Consider the following 23,943-nt stretch of genomic DNA (forward strand, 5'->3'; position numbering starts at 1 on the left):
CAGTCTCTACTAAAAACAGAAAAAATTAACCAGGTGTGGTGGTGCATACCTGTAGTCCCAGCTACTTGGGATGCTGAGGTAGGAGGATCGCTTGAACCCAGGAATTTGAGGTTTCTGTGAGTTAAGGCTGACACTATGGCACTCTAGCCCGGGCAACAGAGTGAGACTCTAAAATAAGTAAATAAATAAATAAATAAAAACATCCTAGTGAATTTATAATGAAGATTTTCAGTCTTTAACTTTTTCATGTAAATGATCCAACTGTCCTTGTTATGGATTAAACTGTTATGGGTTAAACTGCCATAGTTTCAGGCTACAAAAGTGTCTACCTATGCTTATAATCTATAATTTAGGATTTAGATGAAATAAGTTCCTGTTCTCAGGTATGCCTTACAAGAGAGTGTTATTCACTCATTCAACAAACATTGTTGTCAACCTAACAAGAGCCCAACATTATAACAGATATTAGATACAATACCTCAAGGAATAAGATAAAATTCCTGCCTTCAGATACATTTCACATTCTACTAAAGAGATAGTTTTATAAGTAGTTCATTAAAACATAGGAAGAAGCTCTAATGGAAGCATATAAATCATTTTATGGGAATCCCAAATATTAATAACATGGAACCATGTTTGTCTTGTAGGGAATGAGGAGGTCAGTACGGAATTCCTGAGGAAGGAACATTTGATTTGTGTCTTAAAAGAATATAGTAGGAGTTGAGCAAGCAGACAAAAGGAGATAGGCAGTCTAGGTCAAAGTTCTAATAGCCCCACAGGACAGAGGCATGGAAGAACATGGAAGATTTTGGAAATCATAAAATACATATAATTGAAACATGCAGGGCCTACAGAGGAAGGATAAAAGGTCAAAAAATGTCAACAGGAACTATATTCTATGGTAGTTTGATTTTATTGTCTGTACAGTAAGAGAAAGGTGTGACTCTGTAAGGCAATGTCTTTGTGAATGATTTTCCTCTGTAGCTTACACACAGATAGTCAGCACATATACACAAGTGGATTGACAAAGAGAGAAAAAGATTTAATGATATGTTCTGGAATTACTGAGATCTTTTTGTTGTAGTTGTTTTCTGTGTGTGCTTTTAAGAAATAAGAGTATTTAAAGATGTTGGATGGGGATTCATGTGATAAAGCCAGAACCCAAAACATTCATTATTTTAATATTCTTTTAATTTCTTAGGTATCATTGCCCATGTTTGTTTATATTCCACATATTTGTCCATCTGTACTCATTAGTTTTATCTTGGTGTTTTAATCGTTTTATAGAGAATGAAAATATTATGTTGCTATGATAGTAACTCCTTGCTGTCTTCATGCTCCTAATCATGCAAAGAGTGAAAGGGAAGAGGAGATCAGGAAACACTCTTCAGAGTGGGCAACTTTCTCTGGGATTAGTTTGCTGCAAATTATTAGTGTTTTAAAAGCCTTACACACATATATATACATGCACACACACACACACACACATATACACACATACATACATATATAATGGATGTTTTCATAGACTTTGGGAAGTTATTGCTTTATAATATAAAATTATATTTTTGACATTTTTCATTATTAATTTACAAGGTTTCTGTAATATGGTAAGCCTCACTGTAAGACAATAGATACCAGTTAAACGGAAATTTTTAGGTTTATTTTTCAATATATTTAACATAGGTGGTGATTTTGCAAAATTTTATGACTTCTATAGTATTGCTTTTATTCAGAAGGCAGCATTCCATCATTACACATTTTTATTTTAATCTGGAAACTGTCTTTAATTTCCACCTATATGCCACTCTAAAATCTAATCTACTGGAACTAGAATGTAAAATAATATGTAATCAATAATCACTCTTAAAAATATAAAATTTTATATTTCATGGATTTTGCTGTTAAAGAATAAAGGGATCTAAGCAAAACATATCTCTAAGGTTTCTTCATAATTCTCAATATCCCCCATTCCCACTATGCACTGTATCTGAAGTCAGAAGTTAACATAATTATAGTATGCTAGATTTGTGTGATGAAAAAATACACACATTCCCAAACTAATTTGATTTGTTTACTTACAGAAAGTCACATCCTGGAAGACGTCAACAAGTGCATCATAGCCTTAAGAGACCAGGATGCTGATAATTTAGACCGTGCTGCAGGTGCCATCAGGGGCCGGGCAGCAAGAGTTGCTCACATCGTCACAGGTGAAATGGACAGTTATGAGCCAGGGGCTTACACGGAAGGTGTAATGAAAAACGTTAACTTCCTTACAAGTACTGGTAAGTCTCAGTCCCCAATAACAGCTGCACTTTTTCTGATATTTCAATGTACATAGCTAGCAAATATTCCATATCTATGGAAAAGAAATCTCAGTCTGTGTTGCTTATTTTGGCATACATTGCTATACTACCTGGTGCTTGCATACTGTGGTTATGTTACTTGAAATTTATTTTTGAGAAGTAAATATATTCATTGGCAAAAGAGGTCTTTTATAAATATATACATTATATAAATTACCCACAGGCCTTAGCCACTTATGAATGTTTGTTAATATCAGAGCTGTTAGGAGATATAATTAGGCCAGTATGGTATTAAGTATGTAAGTCTCCAAACCCTCTTTTAATTACATCATTGGTACCCTCAGGTTTTTGTTTACGTTACTTAAACACACCAAGTTTGTCCTTTATTTTCAGACAAATGCTCTCTACCTTCATCTGCAGACTTTTTACAAAATAATATTTTGTTCTTGCACATAATCTTCTTTGATTGCATAAGAAATATGGAACTAGGATTTTGTTTTGGTTGCAGCACCCAGGTTAATATTTTCTAAAATCAGCCAGTAAATGCTTAGTTTTGAATCACTCAGTAAAATGACATTCTTATTTTTAACATTATTATTAAACTCACATAAATGTCTGAATTCATATGGATTTACAGACAATGAGAGCAGTCATTATTTTTATAAGTCATCGAGGCAGAACTCCTTCCTGTGAAAACCCTTTTGTGACTTCGTCAGATCCTTAGGTTGAACTTTTTTACTGTTGCCTCTTAACACCAAGGTGATGGTCATTCTTTGGTTACTAAATATTTGAAATTCCATACTTAAGTTATCTATACTATAGAATCATTCTTTATGTTATACATATGGCATATTAAGATTTGAAGATATGTACATTGTTTAGCAAAAGAAGTAGAAGGGACAAGGATAGGTAACTTTTCAAATTTTCTTTGCTTTTTTTTTTTTTTTTTTTTGGCGAGAGGCTGTTCTTTGCAATTAATTAATTAAGAGAAACATAACAAAAGTTGAATAATCTTCACTAGAAACTAGTTCTGAAGAACTATGCCACAAGGTAAGTTTAGTGAGGTTTGCAGAGAATTGATGATTTTCCTAGCATGTTGATACAGAAGAGCATTGATGAAGCTAGGCACAGAGTTTTCTCATCTCTTAAAATAATGAAATGCAAAAAATGTGCTAAGGAAAGATGGAAGAGGTACATCTGCAACTTTTGATGTTAAACTTATATTTTTATACCCACTCCTCAAAGTCACAGGTGTCAACAGGGCACACAGTAGGTGCTTTTCAATTAGGTGAGGCGATACATTTACTTAAAAAGATGATTGTGTTCTGGTTGTTCAGTATCTCTTCTCTGCACTAGATTTAGGTGGTCCTTTCTTGTTGGTCAAAATCAAGTACAGAGTTTTCTGTGTTCCTGATTTTTTTCTATCTTCTGAGAATGGAATGTGTATAAAAGATGAATGTTTCAGGGGTTCTTTTTTAGCTAAATAAAAAAATTTCCTATAGGGAATTGAATGGGTAAAATCTACCAGGACTAATATATCTTGCCTCTGTCTCAGCGTTATAATCGTATTAGTAAATTCTTGTGAACACGCTTTTCATAATCATAATGTCTATATGAAGTGCCAAGTTTATAGTTTTATACTGCATAGGAAAGAGTTTATATATACTATAGTCAAAGAAAGAAGTGGAAGTGAAATTCTAGTGTTCGGAATGTGAAGTGTATTGTAGAAACACTGTTCACAATCAGTCTGAAATCAGTAAATAATGAAACAAAGTTATTTACACATTTAATTACAAGTCTGTTAATTCCTCTATGATTTATAATGACCTTCCCAGATAACCAACCAATATAGCTACACTATCACAATCAGAAGAGAAACAAGTCCTTTTTCCTCTAATTAGTTGTATATAATTTTAATTAAAATCCTCCAGGTAGATCGTGTTCTGTATCCCAAATATAATGAATATAGAATAATCCTGGGTTATTCTATATAAATAGTATCTTATTATTAATATAACAATATATTAATAGTTTATAACTTTCCAATTTTGTCATTTTAGTTTTAGATAATATTTTTGGTGAATCTTTGGAAAAAAGCTCTTCATTTTTGTTTATGTCTAGTTTCAAACTTTTCTCCAAACAGCTTTCCTTGAAATTTATCAAAAACATGCCTCACTAAAGGGAATTCTGAGCAATAAATTAGATGAAAAGCTAATTAGATCAGTTTGATCTTAACCAAAAGCTGAAAAATGTGAGCATTTTTTCTCCCATAGAGATATTGTCTATGAGAAATACTACCAATTATTCTATCCTCCACAATTAACTAACAGGAGATATTTATCTTTGTTCACATCTCCTTCATATCTTAGACTTATTATTTATAAATAATTATCAAATTAAATAATTGGAAATGTCATGATTTGTGTTATGAAGCTTTAATAGTTCACATTTTACCAAGTGAATAGTAATATATGTGGCCTTTTTTTCTCTTTGTTTCTTATTCTTTTATACAGTCCTCAGGTCTTAACCCTGCTTCCTGAAAATAATGAGGAACAATTGTGAGTTGTTTTTATTACTGAGACTTCAAAGACTTATTTTGAAAAATTGGTATTATTATCAATGATGAAACCCAAGCCATACTTATCTAAATCACAAAGAGTGTTTTTAGAACATAGCACCTTTGATTTTAATCAGACGTGGCTCATTAGCACACTTTCAAGATTTGATGATCATCTAAATGTTTTCTCAGCATTAGGAAGCAAAGTTACCCTGTTACATTTCAGGAATTATATTGTTCACAAACTCTAGAAGTTTTGAGTAAAATATAGTCAACATCTGGATTGCTGCATTTCAGTCAGACAGAGGCATAATATTGTAATCTCCATGTGCGATTTTTTTTTCCATCCCATACTTCCCTGTTACTAAGCTCCTCCTCTTGTCAGGGGACATGAAGAGGAACTTGATGAAAAGAGAAAATATATTGGGTTTTTTTTTTTTTTTTTGGTGAATAACAAACCTTCTGGATTGTAGTTTGTAGGCTTATAAGTCACACTCTTCATAACCACTTCAGTTCTTTCCTAGCAGATTGGGAAAATACCTAAATCAGGTGTGGACTGACATAGTATATTTTTGTGTGTTTATGGACTCTATCAAATACATAAATTAGGAAGCCTGAAGGCATCTGTTTCAAACCTTCAAACCCCACCCAGTTTTACTGTCAGCCAGGCTCATAGACCAAAACAGAACAGGCATATAAATGAACCTAACCAAGACATCCTGGTGCCATCCACTTTTGGCAACCGGTAGTGATGGCAAATAAAGCTTCATTCATCAAGTACCCAATAAGGCCCAAACTGGAAAGTGTGTACCCAGAATTCTCTCCTTCTTAGCGTGAAGAAGAGCCATATAGTTATACTTTTTTTAATCAAAGGCAAACGAGACAGTTGAAAATAATTTTGAGTCAACAAATACTTTTAAAATTTTGTTGTAAAGTTTTCTTCAGACTAACTTAAATAGCAGATAGACTTTTAAGATGTATTTCATTTTAAAATTACTTTAAAAAAATTTTAATAACAATCAGTAACCCTATCAATCCCCTTTCATTTAATTTGTTTTATTGACTTCTCTTTCATTTAGTATGTTTTATTAGCTGAGTTCTATAGCTTGATGTAAAAATGCTACTTTCCTTATGTTGCTTCTCTGTTCTACAACCTTAAGTAGTTAGAAGATAAAAACCAACTCAGGAAATGACACACTATATCAAAAAATAGTACTTGGAAAATTGAATAGCCGTATGTAGAAGAATGAAACTGGATCTCTATCTCTCACTATATCCAAACATTAACTCAAGATGGAGAAGAGACTTAAATGTAAGATGTGAAATCATAAAAAATTCTAGAAGAAAATCTAGGAAAAGCTCTTCTGGACATTGGCTTAGGCAAAAAATTTATGACTAAGACCCCAAAATTTATGACTAATACCCCCAAAAATTTATGACTAAGACCATGCAACAAAAACAAAAGTAGACAAATGAGACTTAAACTGACAATCTGCATAGCAAAATAAATAATCAAAAGAGTAAATAACCTACAGAATGAGAGAAAATATTTACAAACTGTATATCCTTAAAAGGGCTGATATCCAGAATATACAAGGAACTCAAACGACTCAGCAAGGAAAAAAGAAAAAAAGAAAAAGAAAACATTAAAAAATGGGCAAATGAACAATCATTTTTCAAAAGAAAACATACAAATGGCCAATAAACATATAAAAAATGTTCAACATCACTACTCATCAGAGAAATGAAAATTAAACCCAAATAAGATAATATCTTACTCCAAATAGAATGGTCATTATTAAAAAGTCAAAAAACAATAGATGTTGGCATGGATGCAGTGAAAAGGAAATACTTATACACTGTTGGTAGGAATGTAAATTAGTATAATCCCTATGGAAATTAGTATGAAGATTTCTCAAAAAACTAAAAGTAGAGCTACCATTTGATCCAGCAATCCCACTACTGGGTATCTACCAAAAGGAAAAGAAATCATCATAGCAAAAAGATACTTGCAGTTACATGTTTAGTGCAGCAAAATTCACAATTGCAAAGATAGGAAATCAACCTAAGTGCCCATTAATTGATGAATAGATAAAGAAAATATATTATATGTATACTATGGAGGACTACTTTGCCATAAGAAAGAGTGAAATAATGTCTTTTGCAGCAACTTGGGTGGAACTGGAGGCTAGTATTCTAAGTGAAGTAACTCAGGAACAGAAAAATAAATGCCATATGTTCTCACTTACAAGAGGGAGCTAAGTTATGGCCACATAAGGACACACAGAGTGGTATAATGGACACTAGAGACTTAAAAGGAGGGAGCATGAGAGGGGATGAGGGACGAAAACTTACCTATTGGGTACAATGTACACTACTCAGGTGAGGGGTACACTAAAAGCTCAGACTTCACCCCATTCTATATACATGTGACAGAATTCAAATTTTCAACTTGTATCCCCCAAATCTACTGAAACAAAACAAAAAACCAAAGGCTTTAGTTCTAGCAGTCCTTACCTTCTACTGTCTAGCAGTGTTCAAAAATAGTAGTCTATATACTAGATATGACTCAAAGAAGTTTTCTGTGTCCAGGGGAGTTTTGGCCAACTTAATTTTCATGTGGAGTTTGCTGAAGCCTAGTGGTATCCTCTTTTCTAATGAGCCTAGTCTCCTCCACTTCCTCTCATTATACACACACACACACACACACACACACACGTAGTCTGCTTTACTCAGTTTACCTTCCTGAACTGCAGAAGCATTTGAATGCACCTAAAATTTTATTTATAACATTTTTTCCTGGTGTGGGCCAAAAGGCACCTTCTGCTCCATCTAAGTTGGTAACTTTCACAATCCTGTGGACATGCCAGGATCATTACTGCCTTTAGGTTTTCTGCACCCTGTCTCTCTCATTTTGTATATCCTTACCTCTTGTTTCTCACATCAAATTCTATCTGCTTTTCAAGAGACATCTTATGTCCCTGGCCTTTAGAAACCGCTGACAATAGTGAATTCCTTCTGTTCTCATGTATTGTACCTCCTAAGGGACATGCTGCTCAGTTACATTCCAGACAACTATTAATACACCATATTAACAAAATGAAAAAAGAAAACCACATGATCATCTCAACTGATGTAGGAAAAGCACTAGACAAAAGAGTATTTCCAATACTCTTCCATGATAAAAACACCTAACAAACTAGAGACAGAAGGGAATTTCTTAACATGACAAAGGGAATTTAGTGGGTAGTCCACTATATGCTATTGATGAACTTTTCATATAAACTTATACAGAAATGGCCTTTCTTTCAAAATAGAATGTAAGCTATTGGAGAAAAAGACATTACTTCTCTTTGCACCTCTCTCAGGGCCTACCATTGTGTCTTGTGTTAGATTTACAAAAACAAAACAAACACAAACCCCTTTAATTGAGCCTCTATGATTTTCTTAATTCTACTGCTGCAGTTGGAATGTGCCTTTTCTTCTCTACTGTGCTCTCGAAGTATAATCATTCTTCAGAGCTTTCTCAAATGCCACCATCTTTGCAAAGGAGCTTCTGATTCCCTTTCAGTTAGAATTAATTGCTCCATTATCTTTGTTACTATGAGCTTGTCCTCCAGTTAATGTTTATTTCACTTTGCCTTGTATCATAATCAGCCATTTACATACAAGTTTCTCCCACTAGATTGTAATGTCCTTAACAGCAGACAGCACACTTTATTTTTATCTTCTCCAGTAGTGTCTACACATAGTAGAGGTGCTCAATGATCATTGATCACCAAATTCTTTTACAGATATTTAGTTTAAAGTTTACTACAAGATTATACTGTGATGCATATAATACAGTTAAGTAAAGTGAGAGAGAAAGTAGTGATCCTAATTCAGGAAAAAAACCCTCAAAAGCAGTGGACTATAGCAAAGGCTGGGGCAGAGGAAAGATGAAGGAATTGGTTCATTACTACCCAGAGTTAATTATTAACCACTTCAAGAAAACTTGGAGTCAGATTTTTAAAAGGTTCTTCAGCAAGCTTTTGAACAAGAGAACACAAATTTTTTTGTATTCAATTACCTACAAGAACCATAATTAAACTACATCTGATAATACTTGCACTGTTCACTTAATAATTTATCATGAATATTTCCCATATTATTTCATATCATTGTACAAGAAATAATGTATACATTATGAGGACATACTGTATCTAACAAGATATACTGTTAGACTCTTTGATTCTGTAAAACTAAATTGAAAAAATATATATATAATAGAATTCACTTATAAGTTGATTGTTGGGAGCTTACACAGATTCTCATGAAATTAATGTTATAAATAGTGGTTTAGTTCCTCATTTAGCCTGTAAATGCATATATAACACACAGCTTAAATGCAAAGAATGCTTTTGCATAAAAATGGTAGAAGATAATTTTTAATAAAATAGTAAAAATTAAAAAAAAAAAAAAATAAATAAACTACATCTGTTGAAATATCTCACTGAAAGTACTTTCACTAGTGCTTCCAGCAAACTCCTGGAAGGGCTAGCAACCATGCTTTCAAATTCAGAAGCCATTGTTGGCCAACTTTTCTCCCCTTGTAGCAATCTGAGATAGGCTTCCAAATTATCTGCTTTCTTTCGTATATCTTCAGCTTTAATCTTACTCCCTTTAACACAGTCAGAGGGCATTAACAAGGGGCTTCTGTATACAGATCATTTGGCTAACCTGGGGTAACTGAGTGTCTTCATGTTGGTGATTTCAAAGTTGGAAGTTAAATGACAGCTCTGCCTCTCTAAAGATGAGTAAGATTCCATGGCCTTGGAGATGCTTCTCCTGTTTCCACAAGGATGTGGGACCTTGGCTAACATTGGAAGTTGAAGAAAATAGATACTAGAACTTCTGAATGGAAAACTGTTTTCTAACCAAACAAACAACAACAACAACAAAATCTGGATTTGAATAGGACCCAGATCCAGTTAGAGGACTGAGGATACTTCTTATCTTGCCATTTTAAATAAATGAAAATATAAACTTGTCATAAAAAAGAAAGTGCCATAAAAATTGAAATCTCCTATATGTACTGTGTGATGCAAGACTTCTTTGACCTTTTTGATATGGTACCCAGTTATGTAAAATGCCACTGTTGGTAATAGCCTTATTAACAAAAATAATACATTCTGACACATTGGTAGAAATTTTATCATCAAAGAGGAAATAATATAAAGGGCTTAAAAGTAGATTCCAGAGAATCATAAAGAGGGGCTGAAACATTGCCATATCCGGAAAATGTAAAATATGTAATTTTGAGGTTGATGCTAAATGAAGGATGGGTTAAGGATAATAGAGATGAATTGGCATGGGATAAAAGGAAGGCAGAATTGGAAGAGGAATTGGAGAATGAGGATCTGCTGTGTGATTATTTGCTAGTGCAAAGATGTTCCAGAGGTCTTGTATCTTCATTAACTCTAGAACTCCTAAGACCAATCTCAAATGCATCGTCTCCAGGCAAACAAGACACTATCTAGAAAGAGAAATAGGTCACACATTCATACCTTTCATTCTGATCCTACTTTTGCATACTTCTATAAAATGAGTGATTCAGATTTACTCTATGGGCTTTTATATTGTGAAGATAATAGGAAGAAACAATTTATATTTAAAAGGATTAGGCTTAAAGTACTCCTGTTTGCTCTGGGTTGCAAACAATAGAAACTAATAATGGCTAAATTAAACAGAAAAACACAGGCAGGCTGGAGAACAAGAAGAAAAAAACTGACAGACTGCAGGGTAGACTGCATGTAGGAACCACAGTTAAAGTTATCCCAAATAACAGCCATTTGAGGTGCCATTCCAGCCACCTCTAAACATTTAATGCCACTAATAGCATCACAATATTATGACATTGGACTCTACAGATGGTACATTCATTTTCCACCACATTCCAGATACTCTTACCACTGGAGTAAATTTCACTATATCCCTGCTTTTGCTTCACTTGCTTTAAATTCAATTTCCTGGGCAGAAGCTTCGAGCTAGCAGAGTTTAAATCATGCACCCACAGCATTGGCTGTTAGCATACAGAGGAGCCAAGGACCTGGCCTTTGAGTTTCTCTGGAGACAGCGCTCTGCCTCACAGTAAGACTCTCACACCAGCAAATCCCTGGTGTAGGAATGGGTTTTAGAGTCTATGAGCAAGTTGAGGGGATGGGTAGTGATGAGAAGCAGGAGAAGAGCATTACCAACAAGGAGTAAAAGGACCCAGGGAAGGGAAATTGAGGATTGATTTTACCAAGTTCATTGGTCATCACTGGGACAATGGAACCACTTCCATCTGTATCATCCAATCAGGAACATTGTCCATCAGCAGCTTGTTGCCACCCAATTCTATTGGACATTTTGTGAAATTTTTAAAACCAGCATAAAAACATGCTTTATTCTGATAGATTTATTGAACAAAATATTATGATACCACTCCAAATCTACGTATGTTCCAGGGAAGATGTGCCATAGCAGAATATGTGATGTGAATATGATTCTCTTGTCAAGATAGTGTTTAATAAAACAGTGTTTTTTTTTTTGCTTTGTTTTGCTGCATCTTATGAAAACATAAAAGAGTCATGACATCTTTTGAAAAAGCAAGAAAGTATATCCTCTAGTGGTTATAGTGAAGAAACTTCTGTTTCTTCTTTTTTTTTCTTTCCTTAACTATAACAATGACTAAAATTAACAATCCTGTATCCTATTATTGTTCAAATGTAGACTGATATTGTATTGAACTGTATAATCTTGTTTCAAATCTGAAGGGATAAGGACTTTGACTTCATTCATTTTAAAATTACTAAGTACTAAACACTTTTTGTAACAGCATGGACTAGTGCCTTCTAAAATTATAGTGTTTGCACAGCCACTGGGAAAAAAGAAGTGGCTGCTCAAAGCCAGAGGGGATCAGAGGCTCTGAGATGTCAAGTAGTCTTAGTTCCTTCCCAGCTACCCTGAGGGCTAAGGAGATCAACGTACCTCGAACTCACTAATACATACCAGGATGTCACAACATAGTTGTTAGGGAACTCTGGGTTAGACAGCTAGCTACTAGGTAACCCAACAATTAAGTCTCTTTGTAAGATAATTGCTGTAAAATGTTTTATAAACTGTAACATAGTATATGTTTTTTAAAATGTAGATAATATCTGAACAAAGCCTTCTTCCTTCCCCTTCATCTTGAAAATCAGATTTATGAAACTAATGAAATAACTTCCTTCAGTTGTTACAAGTATCTATTTCATGTATTAATAGCCCTCAGCTGCAAAGACAGTTAATTTTACTTTTTTAGAGATCTTTATATATAGCTTGGAAAGTCTGGTTATATATTTATTGATGTGAGCTGGTAAAATTCTTATATACTCATCTGTAAAACTAAATTTGAGGTTCAAGGTCACTGAGGCTAGAGAATAAACTAAGGTAGTATGTCCCTTAGATTTTCTTTCTTCTGACTTTAGAGTGGATATAAACCATGTGGAATTAAGGGTGTAAATCAGATTGCATTTCCCTTGGTGGTAAGTAATTGGGCAAACAGCAGAACCTAATTGGCAATGGTTTTAGCCATTTCATCCCCAGTCTCTCCTTCTCAATTGTCTTTCATGTCAGTTTTAATGGGGGTCCTCAGATGTAGTCCTGGTTGGGTTAGTGGTCACAGTGAACATAATTGTATTGCCAAGTTTTCAAGATAAGAACAAATTTAGTAAGTGAAGAATTAAGCATTTCTAAGGTGAGTACCTATAGCTTTGTCAAATAAGGTATATTGCATTTATGCTATCAGATTTCAGGGACATATAAACCAAATGCTGAAAGGGCATATCATTGCTAAGAGAAAAACAAATTAGCAGGCCACATTTGCAAATGACAGTGTTATCTACAAACTTTAATAGATGTATTTTCTTCAATGAAATCAATAAATAATTTATCATAGTGGATGAATTAAAGGTTATTTCTTTTTCACTTGGGAAAAACTATAAACACAGTGACTAACTCAAGAGCTTCAATGAAGAAAGGAAAGATTGTTTGAAAGTGAGAAAGATATTTTAAATGATAGCCACAGCTGGAAGAACAATAGTGGGAATAGAACAGGTGGACATTAATCAGGTGTCCAGTTAACCAGCTCTGGAAGGAGGAAATAGTTCAAGAAAAGCCAGGAAGACTTTAGGCAACTAGAAAACTACTGTGTGCCCATAGTGTGTCAGGCTGATTTCTGCTGACATACATTTTTACTTCACAAATCAAATTAACTCATGGTAGTTTACAATGTCCTATTTCCATAAATCACAAAAGAAACTATTACAGTTTAACAATGACACACAACAGGCTAAGTTTCTGGGAAGAGGTTTCCTCTGAAATGTATTAGTAACCCAGTGGTATCTTGGAAAACGTAATATATTCTGATGATCATCCACCATTTAATTTTACTGTCTGCCAAAATCTGTAGCAGTTAAAGTTAAGTGAACAATTTATATTATAAAATTTCTCTGCTGATATAGGGATTTTTAAAGGACCATTTATTACAAACACTGCTGGCAATATTTCTTTAAGATTTCAGATAGTCTAAATTCTAGTGTTAGTTGTAGGTGATAGTGATTTAAGAAAGGTTATACACATTCCTTTACCACATGCCTTAAAATTCTTAAGTAACTAGAAAGAAGAATTAGAGTATGGATATTGATAAAAACAAAATTATTTTTGAAGGAAGAGGCAACACTTTAAAATACACTTCTCTTGCCATCTCCCATACCTTTTATTTTTATTCTTCCTTCTACCAACTACTGCTATTTGTAAATAGTTGTTAATGTCTCTGTTACTGAGCCATCAGTGGTCTCTCTACCAGTTGGACATAGAAGCCAATAACATGGCACTGGCCTTTAGGAAAAGAAAAACTGTATTGTAAGTCCACTGGTAAGGAGACAGGAGAAATTGCTCAAATCTGTCTCCCTGAGCTGGGGGCTGGGTTTGGTTTTATAAACATAGAGTAATGAGGCATGATCTGATTGGATCTAGCAATGGGGTTATGCCAAGAGGCATGCTCTGACTGAACCATGCCATGGAGTGATGACAAGGCTCAATCTGATTGGATCCTGGATCCTGCCATGTGGTGTTCGCTTCTTAATTCAGTCCTGGCTCCTTGGTCTGAGCGCTTATTCCACTCTTCATTGCACACTTGGTTCATGTGGCCATGCTCAGGTTACGTGACTTTCAACTCAGGGGATCCTTGGCAACTGAAAAACCACTCACAACTTCGTTACGTAAAAGTTGAGCCAGATTTGTCTGGTGTGGTTACATTTCTTCATTATTTGTGTTTTTTAATGTGTTCATCTTATCTTCGCAATTACAAAGAAATAACTTTGAGTCCAGGAACTAACAATGCTTTGTTTTGATTGCCTTTTCCTGTCTACTTAAAAAGTTAACAAGAAAGCAAACTGATCAGATATATCTATCCCATCCCTATCTAACATTCCTTTAAAATAACAGGAAAGGAACACAAAAGAGAATAAACTCATAATGGCAACTGCATGGGTGTAGGATCATCATAGAAGAAAAAAAGATCTAGGGACAGAGAGCAGCTGAAAACATGTAGATAGATGAAAGAGAGTAGCAAAGGCCTCAATCTAGAATGTGCACAGGAGGTGTTGGTTGAGGAAGCGTGGATTCCTCCAGGACTGATGCTAGACTTCTTATCAGCAACACTGAATTCTGCAAAGCAATGAAGCAATGGCTTCATGTTCAATGAAAAATTCATATGCACTTGTTAATTTTCATCCAAATTATGTGGGAAAATAAAAACTTTTTTGTATGATAAGAACTCAGAAAATTTCACTTGCACAGAAGCTGTTTGAGAAATGACTTGAAAATGTGTTCAAACAAAATAGGAGATGAAACAGCCAGTAATAAGAAGACATGGAAACTGATATTTGAATCTAACTCAGAGATACAATGAATAAAATGACAAAATGGCAGATGACTAGTAGGTCTAGAAAGAAATTGATCCAAATTAGAACACCAAGTCAGTGGCTCCAAGAAAAGAAAATGAATTATAAAGGGAGCCTGGAGTAGCTTAAGACAAGCAGAATCACTAAATTAATCTCATGACAAAGAAAGCAATTCACCATCCTCTCCAAAAATATTAGTATACCAGACCTCACCTAGCAGGCTTAGAATATCATGAACCTAACTTCATAATCCTTTAAACCTCTGTCTCGTATTGTCATCAGGTCATGCTTAACTTTTTGTATTTTTTCACTGTCTATATTTGTAATATCTTTTGTCATTTTTAGGAAGCCAGATTTTAATGTCACATGGTGAACATTATCTGTTATGCCTGTTTTGAATATATATTACTTATGTTTGTATTAATGACATGTGCATGTATGTATGTTTATATACAGTTATTTTATCATAGTTATACATTATTATAACTATATATAGTACATATTAGATATAATATATATAATGATTGATTTGTTTTAAATGGTCATTTTATAAAATAGAGTTATCTTACAGCTAGACTGGGGCTCTCCATGTTTATCTGCAGGAATACCTGGAAGTCTGATACTGACTTTAGTTCACAATAAGGACAAGTGGATTAGCTTGTAATTTATAAGATGCTGTTTAAAGTTTGGAATCCCCTGGCAGCACCCAGGGCCAGCTTGTTGACATTGTTTAGAGATGTGTAGATTGATGGCTTACACATGGTCTAACCAGTTATGTAGTTTGTCTTGCTTATATGACGAGCAGTGAAAATATTTTGATGGTTCATAATCCAGAGATGAAATATATCCTATATGACTCTGGGTAGGTGTACCTGCAAATATCCCAGGTCCTGATGTTGGCCTGCACATTCTTTCTCCTACTATGCTGTGTTCTTTGTGTTTAATACATCTGTATCTTTATGTGAGTATGTTCTGTAGAATTTTGCAAACCCTTTCAAATATCCAATCTTCTGTAATTGTTGCACTGGTAACTCATTTATTTTTCAAAAAACAAATGAAGATATCAAGAACAACACACACATAACACACACACACACACACACATTCACACTCACACATCACCCTAATCACACAGAGTAAGGCAAGTGGTTTACATTACTGCTCTGTTTTTGTTTACATTTTTGAAGGTGCTCTGTATAAGCTTTTATAAATAGACTGTCTCAGTCCATTTGAACTGCTATAACGAATACTTTAGACTGGGTAATTTATAAACAACAGAAATTTATTGCTCACAATTCTGGAGGCTGGGAAGTTCAAGATCAAGGTGCCAGCAGATTCAGGGTATAATGAGTGCCCATTCCTCATGATGATTCCTTCTAAATATCCTGGTGGAAAGAACAAACAAGTTCCCTCAAGCCTCTTTTGTAAGGGCACAAAGACCATTCATGACAGTGGAGCCTTTATGGGCTAATCACCTTCAAGGTCCCCTTTCTAATACTGTCGCGTTGGTGATTAGGTTTCAATATATGAATTTTGAGGGGACACAAATATTCAGACCATAGCATAGAAATTATGCTCTCAAAAATTGCTGGATAATGCTGTTTTCCCAGAGGACTTTTCAAGCTCCAAAACCTTAGTGACTAAATTTTCATTTCCTTTAGATGACTGACTGACTTACACATTGTATCACAATAGTGAATGGGTAAATCTTTCTCATGAGTACTAACTCAGCCTTTTATGGCCTGTTTGCTGTGTGATCTGTCCACCAAATTACCATTCCATTACCCTGCCTCCTTAAAAACTCAGAATTGCAACTAATCTTATCCTTTCTATATTAGTTTTCTATTGCTGCATATCAAATTTCCCTAAAATTTGGCAAATTAAGACAGCAAACAGTTATTGTCTTATAGTTTCTGAGGGTCAGGGATCTAGGAATAGCTTATCTCTGCGGTCTCCAACCCTGGGGCGGTGACCCAGTACCATTCAGTGTCCTGTTAGAAAAACAGGGCAACACATCACTACTGAGCTCCACATCCCCCTAGTCCCATACCCCCACCCTTACCCCCTATCCATGGAAAAATTGTTTTCCATGAAACCAGTCCCTGGTAACAAAAAGATTGGGGATGACTGGTAGCTGGTTGTTGCTGGCTCATGAGTTTGTTTTCAAACCATTGGCCAGGGCTGCAGTCATCCACGTCTCACTGATGCTAAAGGATCTGCTTCCAAACTTATTCACATGGCTGTTGGCAGAAATCTTTAGTCCCTTGCCACGTGGACCTCTCCATGTGCTGCCTATATGTTTTTACAACATGACATTGGCTTGCCCCAGAGTGAGTGATCCAAACGAGGGAAAGAGAGCCTAAGATGGAAGCCAACATCTTTGTATAATCTAACTTCTGAAGTGGCACAACATCACCTTTGTTGTATTCAATTTGTTAGAAGCAAGTTAATAAGTTACTTGAAGGGAGGGTACTATACAGGACATGAATACCAGGAGGTGGAGGTCACTGAGTCATCTTACAGACTGACTAGCACAACTTCTAAATTCTGGATATGCTTGATATGTTCCCACGTCACCAGATAGACTGTACATTTTTGACTCCATACATCTCTTAATCCTTCCCTGTTTTCTGGCCAAACATTTAATATTGGAAACATTAGCAAAGGGCCTGGCACATAGTAGACACTCTGAATACATATTAAGTGGATGAATAAATAATACAATGCCTATCTCACCAAGGACCCTTAATAAAATTGGTTGCTGTCACAGAATACTATGGAAAAGGAAATATTCTCCCTGACTAATTCATACTACATGGTTTTATAGTCTTAAAGACATAGAGGACTGGTTTATGAACATTGCTGTAAATATCACGTAATATGCCATGGTCATGTGGAGAAAGCATTAAATAGAGAATTTTTATTTATTTATTTATTTAATTTATTTTTTTGCCTACCTGTCTCCCTCTAAATAGGGAACTTTTAAAACCAAAGTTGTAGACTCAGGTTTACTACTAAATAATTGTGAAAATTCCTTAAGTGATACAGGCCCGTAACCTCAAGTGCTAAAAGAAAGATGAATTGTGACCAGGCACAGTGGCTCATATCTGTAATCCCAGCATTTTGAGAGGCCAAGGTGGGAAGATCCCTTGAGGCCAGGAGTTGGAGACCAGCCTGGGCAACATATTAAGATCTTGTCTCTATAGAAAATAAATAAAGTTCAGCTGGGTGTGGTGGCATGTATCTGTAGTCCTAGCTAACTACTCAGGAGGACGAGGCAGAAAGATTGTTTGAGCCCAGGAGTTCAAGGCTGCAGTGAGCTATGATCATGCCATTGCACTTCAGCTGGGGCAGCAGAGCAGAACAGGGTGGGGGGCAGGGAAAGAAAGGGAAGGGTGAGCTAGAAGATCTCCAGTATTTCTATGCAAATCATTTTACTTATACCCCTTTTTTTCATAAATCTAAGAGTAATTTGTCTATATGCTAGAAAAGTGACATGTATCAACGGATTTGGTATGTACCTGTTTTCAAAATCTCAAAATCCTATAACTATTTAATAACTAAAGAAGAAAATTTACAAAATATAAAAAAGTTCTTTTGTTGTTTTTTAAAGATTGCTGCCAGCCTTGTGCATTCTTCCTTTTGGAGAACTGGATGTGTTGTCCCTATTTTAAATGTTTTGTTTTTTTTTTTGTTTTGGTTTTTTTTTTTATTGTTACTGTTCTTTGAATGGTCATAAATCACTTATTTTGTAAAAAAAAAAAAAAAAATTAAGAATATATCAGGGCCGGGCGCGGTGGCTCACGCCTGTAATCCTAGCACTCTGGGAGGCCGAGGTGGGCGGATCCTTTGAGCTCAGGAGTTCGAGACCAGCCTGAGCAAGAGCGAGACCCCATCTCTACTAAAAATAGAAAGAAATTATATGGACAGCTAAAAATATATATAGAAAAAATTAGCCGGGCATGGTGGCGCATGCCTGTAGTCCCAGCTACTCGGGAGGCTGAGACAGGAGGATCGCTTGAGCTCAGGAGTTTGAGGTTGCTGTGAGCTAGGCTGACGCCATGGCACTCACTCTAGCCTGGGCAACAGAGTGAGACTCTGTCTCAAAAAAAAAAAAAAAAAAAAAAGAATATATCAGGTTTGTCAAAAGAAAGAGAAGTACATAAAGACTTAGCAATTTAGTGTCTTATGTTTTAATAGGAAAATAATATTTTTAGAGATTAGGACTAAACACTAAATTAGAATTTTAGCTCCAATACTTATTAACAATAAGTGATTTTAGGCAAATTACTGAGTCTAAGACTTAGTTTTGTCATCTATAAAACAAGGGCAATAAAATTTTCTTTTAGAGTTTTTGTGATAATTTACATTAAATAGTACATATAGATCCCTTGACACGCCTGCTACATAGTCTAATGTCAATAAATATCAACAGTTAATTATATTGTTGATATTATTGGGTCTGAAAATAGTAGAACAGTACTTGGCGACTAGATTTTCATATGATATACCTTCTGATTGAAGTGGACAAATACTAATATGCAATCTCTATGGTATAAATTATAGAAAAAAACAAATACTGAGATTTGTGTTCTTGTTCTGATAAAATTTTATTCCCAAAACTGCTTTCACTTAAATATTTTTATTTTTTTTTTAATGATCTTATATCTTCTAGTCAGTTCAGGCTGTTATAACAAATTACTATAGACTAGGAAGCTTAAACAACAGAAATTATTTCTCACGGTTTCTGGAGGCTGAAAGTTCCAGATCAGGGTGCCAGCATGGTTGGGATCTGGTGAGGGCCCTCTTCCTGGCTTGCAAACGCTGCCTTCTCACTGTGTCTTCTTCACATCGTAGAGAGCAGAGAGAGGGAGCAAGGGCACTAATTCATGAGAAGGGCTCTGTGCTCATGATCTAATTAGTTCTCAAAGACCCCCACCTCCTAATACCATCACCTTGGGGATTAAGAGTTTCAACATGTGAATTTTAGGGGGACACAGACATTCAGTCCACAGTATTCAGGTTCACCAGTTTATGTCCTTTCTTCAAATTAAAATCATTTTGAAGAAAAAAACGTCTTTAATTCTCAGTAGCACAAGATATAGAAAAGGATTTTTTTTTTTTTTTTTGGCTTGGTCTTTTGCAGCTTAAGTCTATTTTGAAATGTATTGTTATTACGTATGCTTAAGGAATACAATGGTAGAGGAAACGGTGCATTTTATACCAAAAGAAAAATAGTGAAAGATTAAGTCATCTGATCTATTTGAGCTTATGGTGAAGGCACTTATTTAAAAGAATTTTTTTTTGCTTTTTAGAGATAGCAACTCTTTCATAAAATTAAAAAGGAATCAAGGACACCTACTTAATATATAGTCATTTTAGTGACGGATGACAGTTTAATGAAACATGAAAAGCAAATTTGAGAGCATTTTTGTATATAAAACCTATTCAGTTTTAAAAAATAAACATTTGACTTAACTCTCAGAGAAAAGATATTTAGAAGGATTTTTTAAAGCTTCCAATTTATCAAATTACCTTTCAATAACTGTGTACCTCTGTGATGCTTCTTACTATACACTGATTTGAGTAATACTAATGATTTCTAACTTTTTGTGAAAGCTGCATGTTATCACATTAATCTTTTCTGATGTAGCAAAGGCTAATGAACTCTCACTCAAAAGTGTATGCTCAGTGCAATGATAGGGTACCATTTAAAACTTTATTAAAGAAAGAAACAGAAGGGTAGAAGTGGATTATAAAGGTTAATGATGGAAAAGATTACCGTGATCTTAAGAAGAATGGTTGGTTTAAAGCATTATACTTTAGGGCCAGGTGTGGTGGCTCATGCCCGTCCTTCTGCCTCAGGAGTCTTTGAGACCAGCCTGGGCAACATAGGAAGACCCTTATCTTTATAAAAATAATAAAAGGTAAATTAGCCAGGCATGGTGGTGTGTGTCTGTAATCCCAGTTACTCAGGAGGCTGAGGTACAAGGATCCCTTGAGCCCAGGAATCTCAGATTACAGTGAGCTATGATGAGGCCACTACACTCCAGCCTGGGCTACAGAGCTATACTCTGTCTCAAAAAGAAAAAATATGTATAACACACACACGCACACACACGCGTGCACATACACATGCTCTCTCTCTAGAAACAAGCCTCTGAGGTATTTTCCTGTCCTACTTGGAAAGCACATAGCTGTCTAAAAAACTTCAAAATTATCTGGTTTTAGATTAGCTCTACACTTTAAAATCAAATTTTAGTAACTTTTTTAAAATTCAAATGTCATATTCAAATACTTATCTGTGTGTTTGTTCTGTAAGGAGTAACATCTATTTCCCACAGAATAATAGGGAAAACTTCAATTCAAACCATTTTCCCTCCTATAATGAAGGCATATGAGTAATTAGTAATTAGAGAAGCTACTCATAGCTTCTCTCTTTCCCAGGTGGGAGTAGGAGCCTCTATTTTCAACGTACTGGTATTGAGTATTGTAAAGCTATGTGATTGGGGGGTAAGAAATTGACTAAGAGTTTAAGAAATTGTTTTAAAAAGTGTTTTCACATATAGGTGTAGTGTTTAAAAAGTCTTCAAATGCTGAGCAAATTTTGTACACTAAGATCATTGCCACAACTGTATGCAATTAAATTACAATTAGGAAATCACTTTAACAAACCTGTATTGAGCTATTTTGGTGCACAAGCACTGTACCTATCAAATATTGAAAGAGGAAAAATAGATAAGACATAATTTCTTCTCTCCAGAAAAATAAATGTACTTAGGGGGGCAGTGGCATAGGAATTTTAATGCAAAACAAAACAGAGATGTGCAATGTATCTGATAATTGATAATATTGTCTGGAAAAGCTAAAACCCAAAAATCAGGATATTCAAACTATAGAAAATTGAGAAAATTACCCTGAAACTAAATATTTAAGAAAGCAAATTATTTTTGCTCTATAACATAATTATAGAAGACAATTAATTCCTGATATTCCTGGATTATTAACAGGCCTAATTTTGGTATCACCAGCTTTTCCTCATTCACCATTATGAAATGATAGGTTCATCAGTTCATAATTCCTATTCATAAACAATACCCATTCAGTCACCCCCATCTGTAATAAAAAAGAAAACACTAAACTCCAATCCCTGAAAGTAACCCTGCAACCCTTTCTGTTTTGTCCCTTCTTTACTACCTCCTATTTATCACCATTTATCTATAAGGAGCTTGTAAAACTGTCTTCAGCTTCTCAGCATATAAGTACCTGGATACAATGTTATCCCCTCTGCTATTTTAAGGCCAGAATATAATGGATTACACTTGCTTTACTTGTTTGTTTTTTTTCAGTTAAAATTTATTTTGGTATTTACTTACTGTGACTATAGCATTAAGCTAAGTTTTGAAAAGTAGAGCATGATCTAAACCTTTCAGGTGTTTAACTGAAGTTAAGGAAATATTAACTAGCAGGGTTATTTTATGAAAAAAGGCAGGAACACACTAAAGGCAAAATAAATAATAGAAAAAAATGAATAGAGGATGATGAAAGTATGTGTTTTATAAATTTTGTATGTCAGGGAAGACCACATAGAGGAAGTAGGGACAAAAATAGGAGCCTAAGTGTTATTGAAATCAAAGAAGAAAGTACATTTTTGCTGGAAAAAAAATGTCAAAATACTTGTATTGTGTAATGATGTAATTACAGACAATTAAAATTATACTGAACATAATTTCTTTTTTGATTGAGAAGATACTTCAAGTTCTTGTAATGTTTCAAGATTATTCTTAGGGTATTGTGCCCTTGAAGGAAAACATAAGTAGAAAGATGAGTAGATTTCCCAGATAGTTCAAACAGTTTATTTTGCCAGTAAGTCATAGGTAAGACTGGGCAACTGGTGGCACCCGCCTCAGTTAACAATGGAGTAAGTATCCCTCTCCCTGACTCTCCCACTGATGACAATTACAACTTTGGACATAGTACATAAAGCAAATCTTGGGGACTCCACAAAGTAAATTATAGCAGACTGGAGATGAAATCAGACCTTGAAGAATTACCCTATACAATGGTATAATCCCTGCACTTCCATTTTTTCTTCCATATTTCCTGGCTTAGACTGTTGGGCAACCTGAGTCTGGGAACTGTATACAGATAGAAAAGCTCCAGGAAAAACTCCCTTTCTCAGGCCAGAGGACAGATAAGCATGGGTAGAGGTAAGCCATGAAACTCATTGAACTCAGCCCTGTGAGAGTCAAGTCCACTCCTGAGGTCGTGGTGGCAGCAGTTCCTCTGCTGACTGAACAGGGTAAAGGAGAAAATGCAAATTACCAATATGAGGAATGAAAGGGGATAACACTACAGAATCACAGGCATCAGAAGGATAATAATAAAATACTACAAACAATTTTATACACATAAATTTGATGAATTGGATGAAATGCACCAATTCCTTGAAGGACACAAACATTTAAATGTTATTGAACAGATAATAACAAGTGTTGGGGAGAATATGGAGAAATTGGAGTCCTCGTACACTGCTGGTAGGAATGTAAAACAGTACAGCTCCTTTGGAAAACAGTCTGACAGTTTTCAAACAGTTAAACATATGGGTTACCATATGATCCGGAAATTCTCTCCCTAAGTATATACCTAAGAGAAATAAAAACATATGTCCACACAAAAACTTATACATGAATGCTCATAGCAGCATTAACCATAATAGCCTCAAAGTGAAAACAATCCAAATGGTCATTAACTAATAAATGGACAAATAAAATGTATTATATCTATACAATGGAATACAACTTGGCAATAAAAGAATAAAGTACTGATACATACCGTAGAGCAGATGAACCTTGAAAACATACTAAGTGTAGAAGCCAGTCAAATACTGCATATTATGTGGTCCCATTAATATGAAATGTTATTTCATACAAGATAACCATAGGCAAATATATTAACATAGAAAGTAGATTAGTGGTTGCCTAGGGGGCTGGGGCCATTTGGGAATGATGGCTAAGGGGTACAGGGTTTCTCTCTCTCTCTCTCTTTCTTTTTCTTTGGTTATGCCCAACAGTGTGATAAGAGGGTACAGCATTTCTTTTGGGGGTGATGG

At 34.9% G+C, this 23,943-nt stretch overlaps 1 protein-coding gene across 1 annotated transcript in view; it reads left to right on the top strand.

Moving 5' to 3' along the window:
* Window positions 1–23,943, top strand: part of CTNNA3 (catenin alpha 3) — a 1,434,719-nt gene that overhangs the window by 1,062,828 nt on the left and 347,948 nt on the right. Inside the window, exon 11 of the mRNA XM_069460558.1 lies at window positions 2,085–2,285. Coding sequence (XP_069316659.1) covers window positions 2,085–2,285 — 201 coding nt within the window. The remainder of the gene's footprint in view (window positions 1–2,084; window positions 2,286–23,943) is intronic.

Source organism: Eulemur rufifrons, chromosome 28, assembly GCF_041146395.1.
Source record: "Eulemur rufifrons isolate Redbay chromosome 28, OSU_ERuf_1, whole genome shotgun sequence".
Classification (NCBI taxonomy): Eukaryota; Metazoa; Chordata; class Mammalia; order Primates; family Lemuridae; genus Eulemur; species Eulemur rufifrons.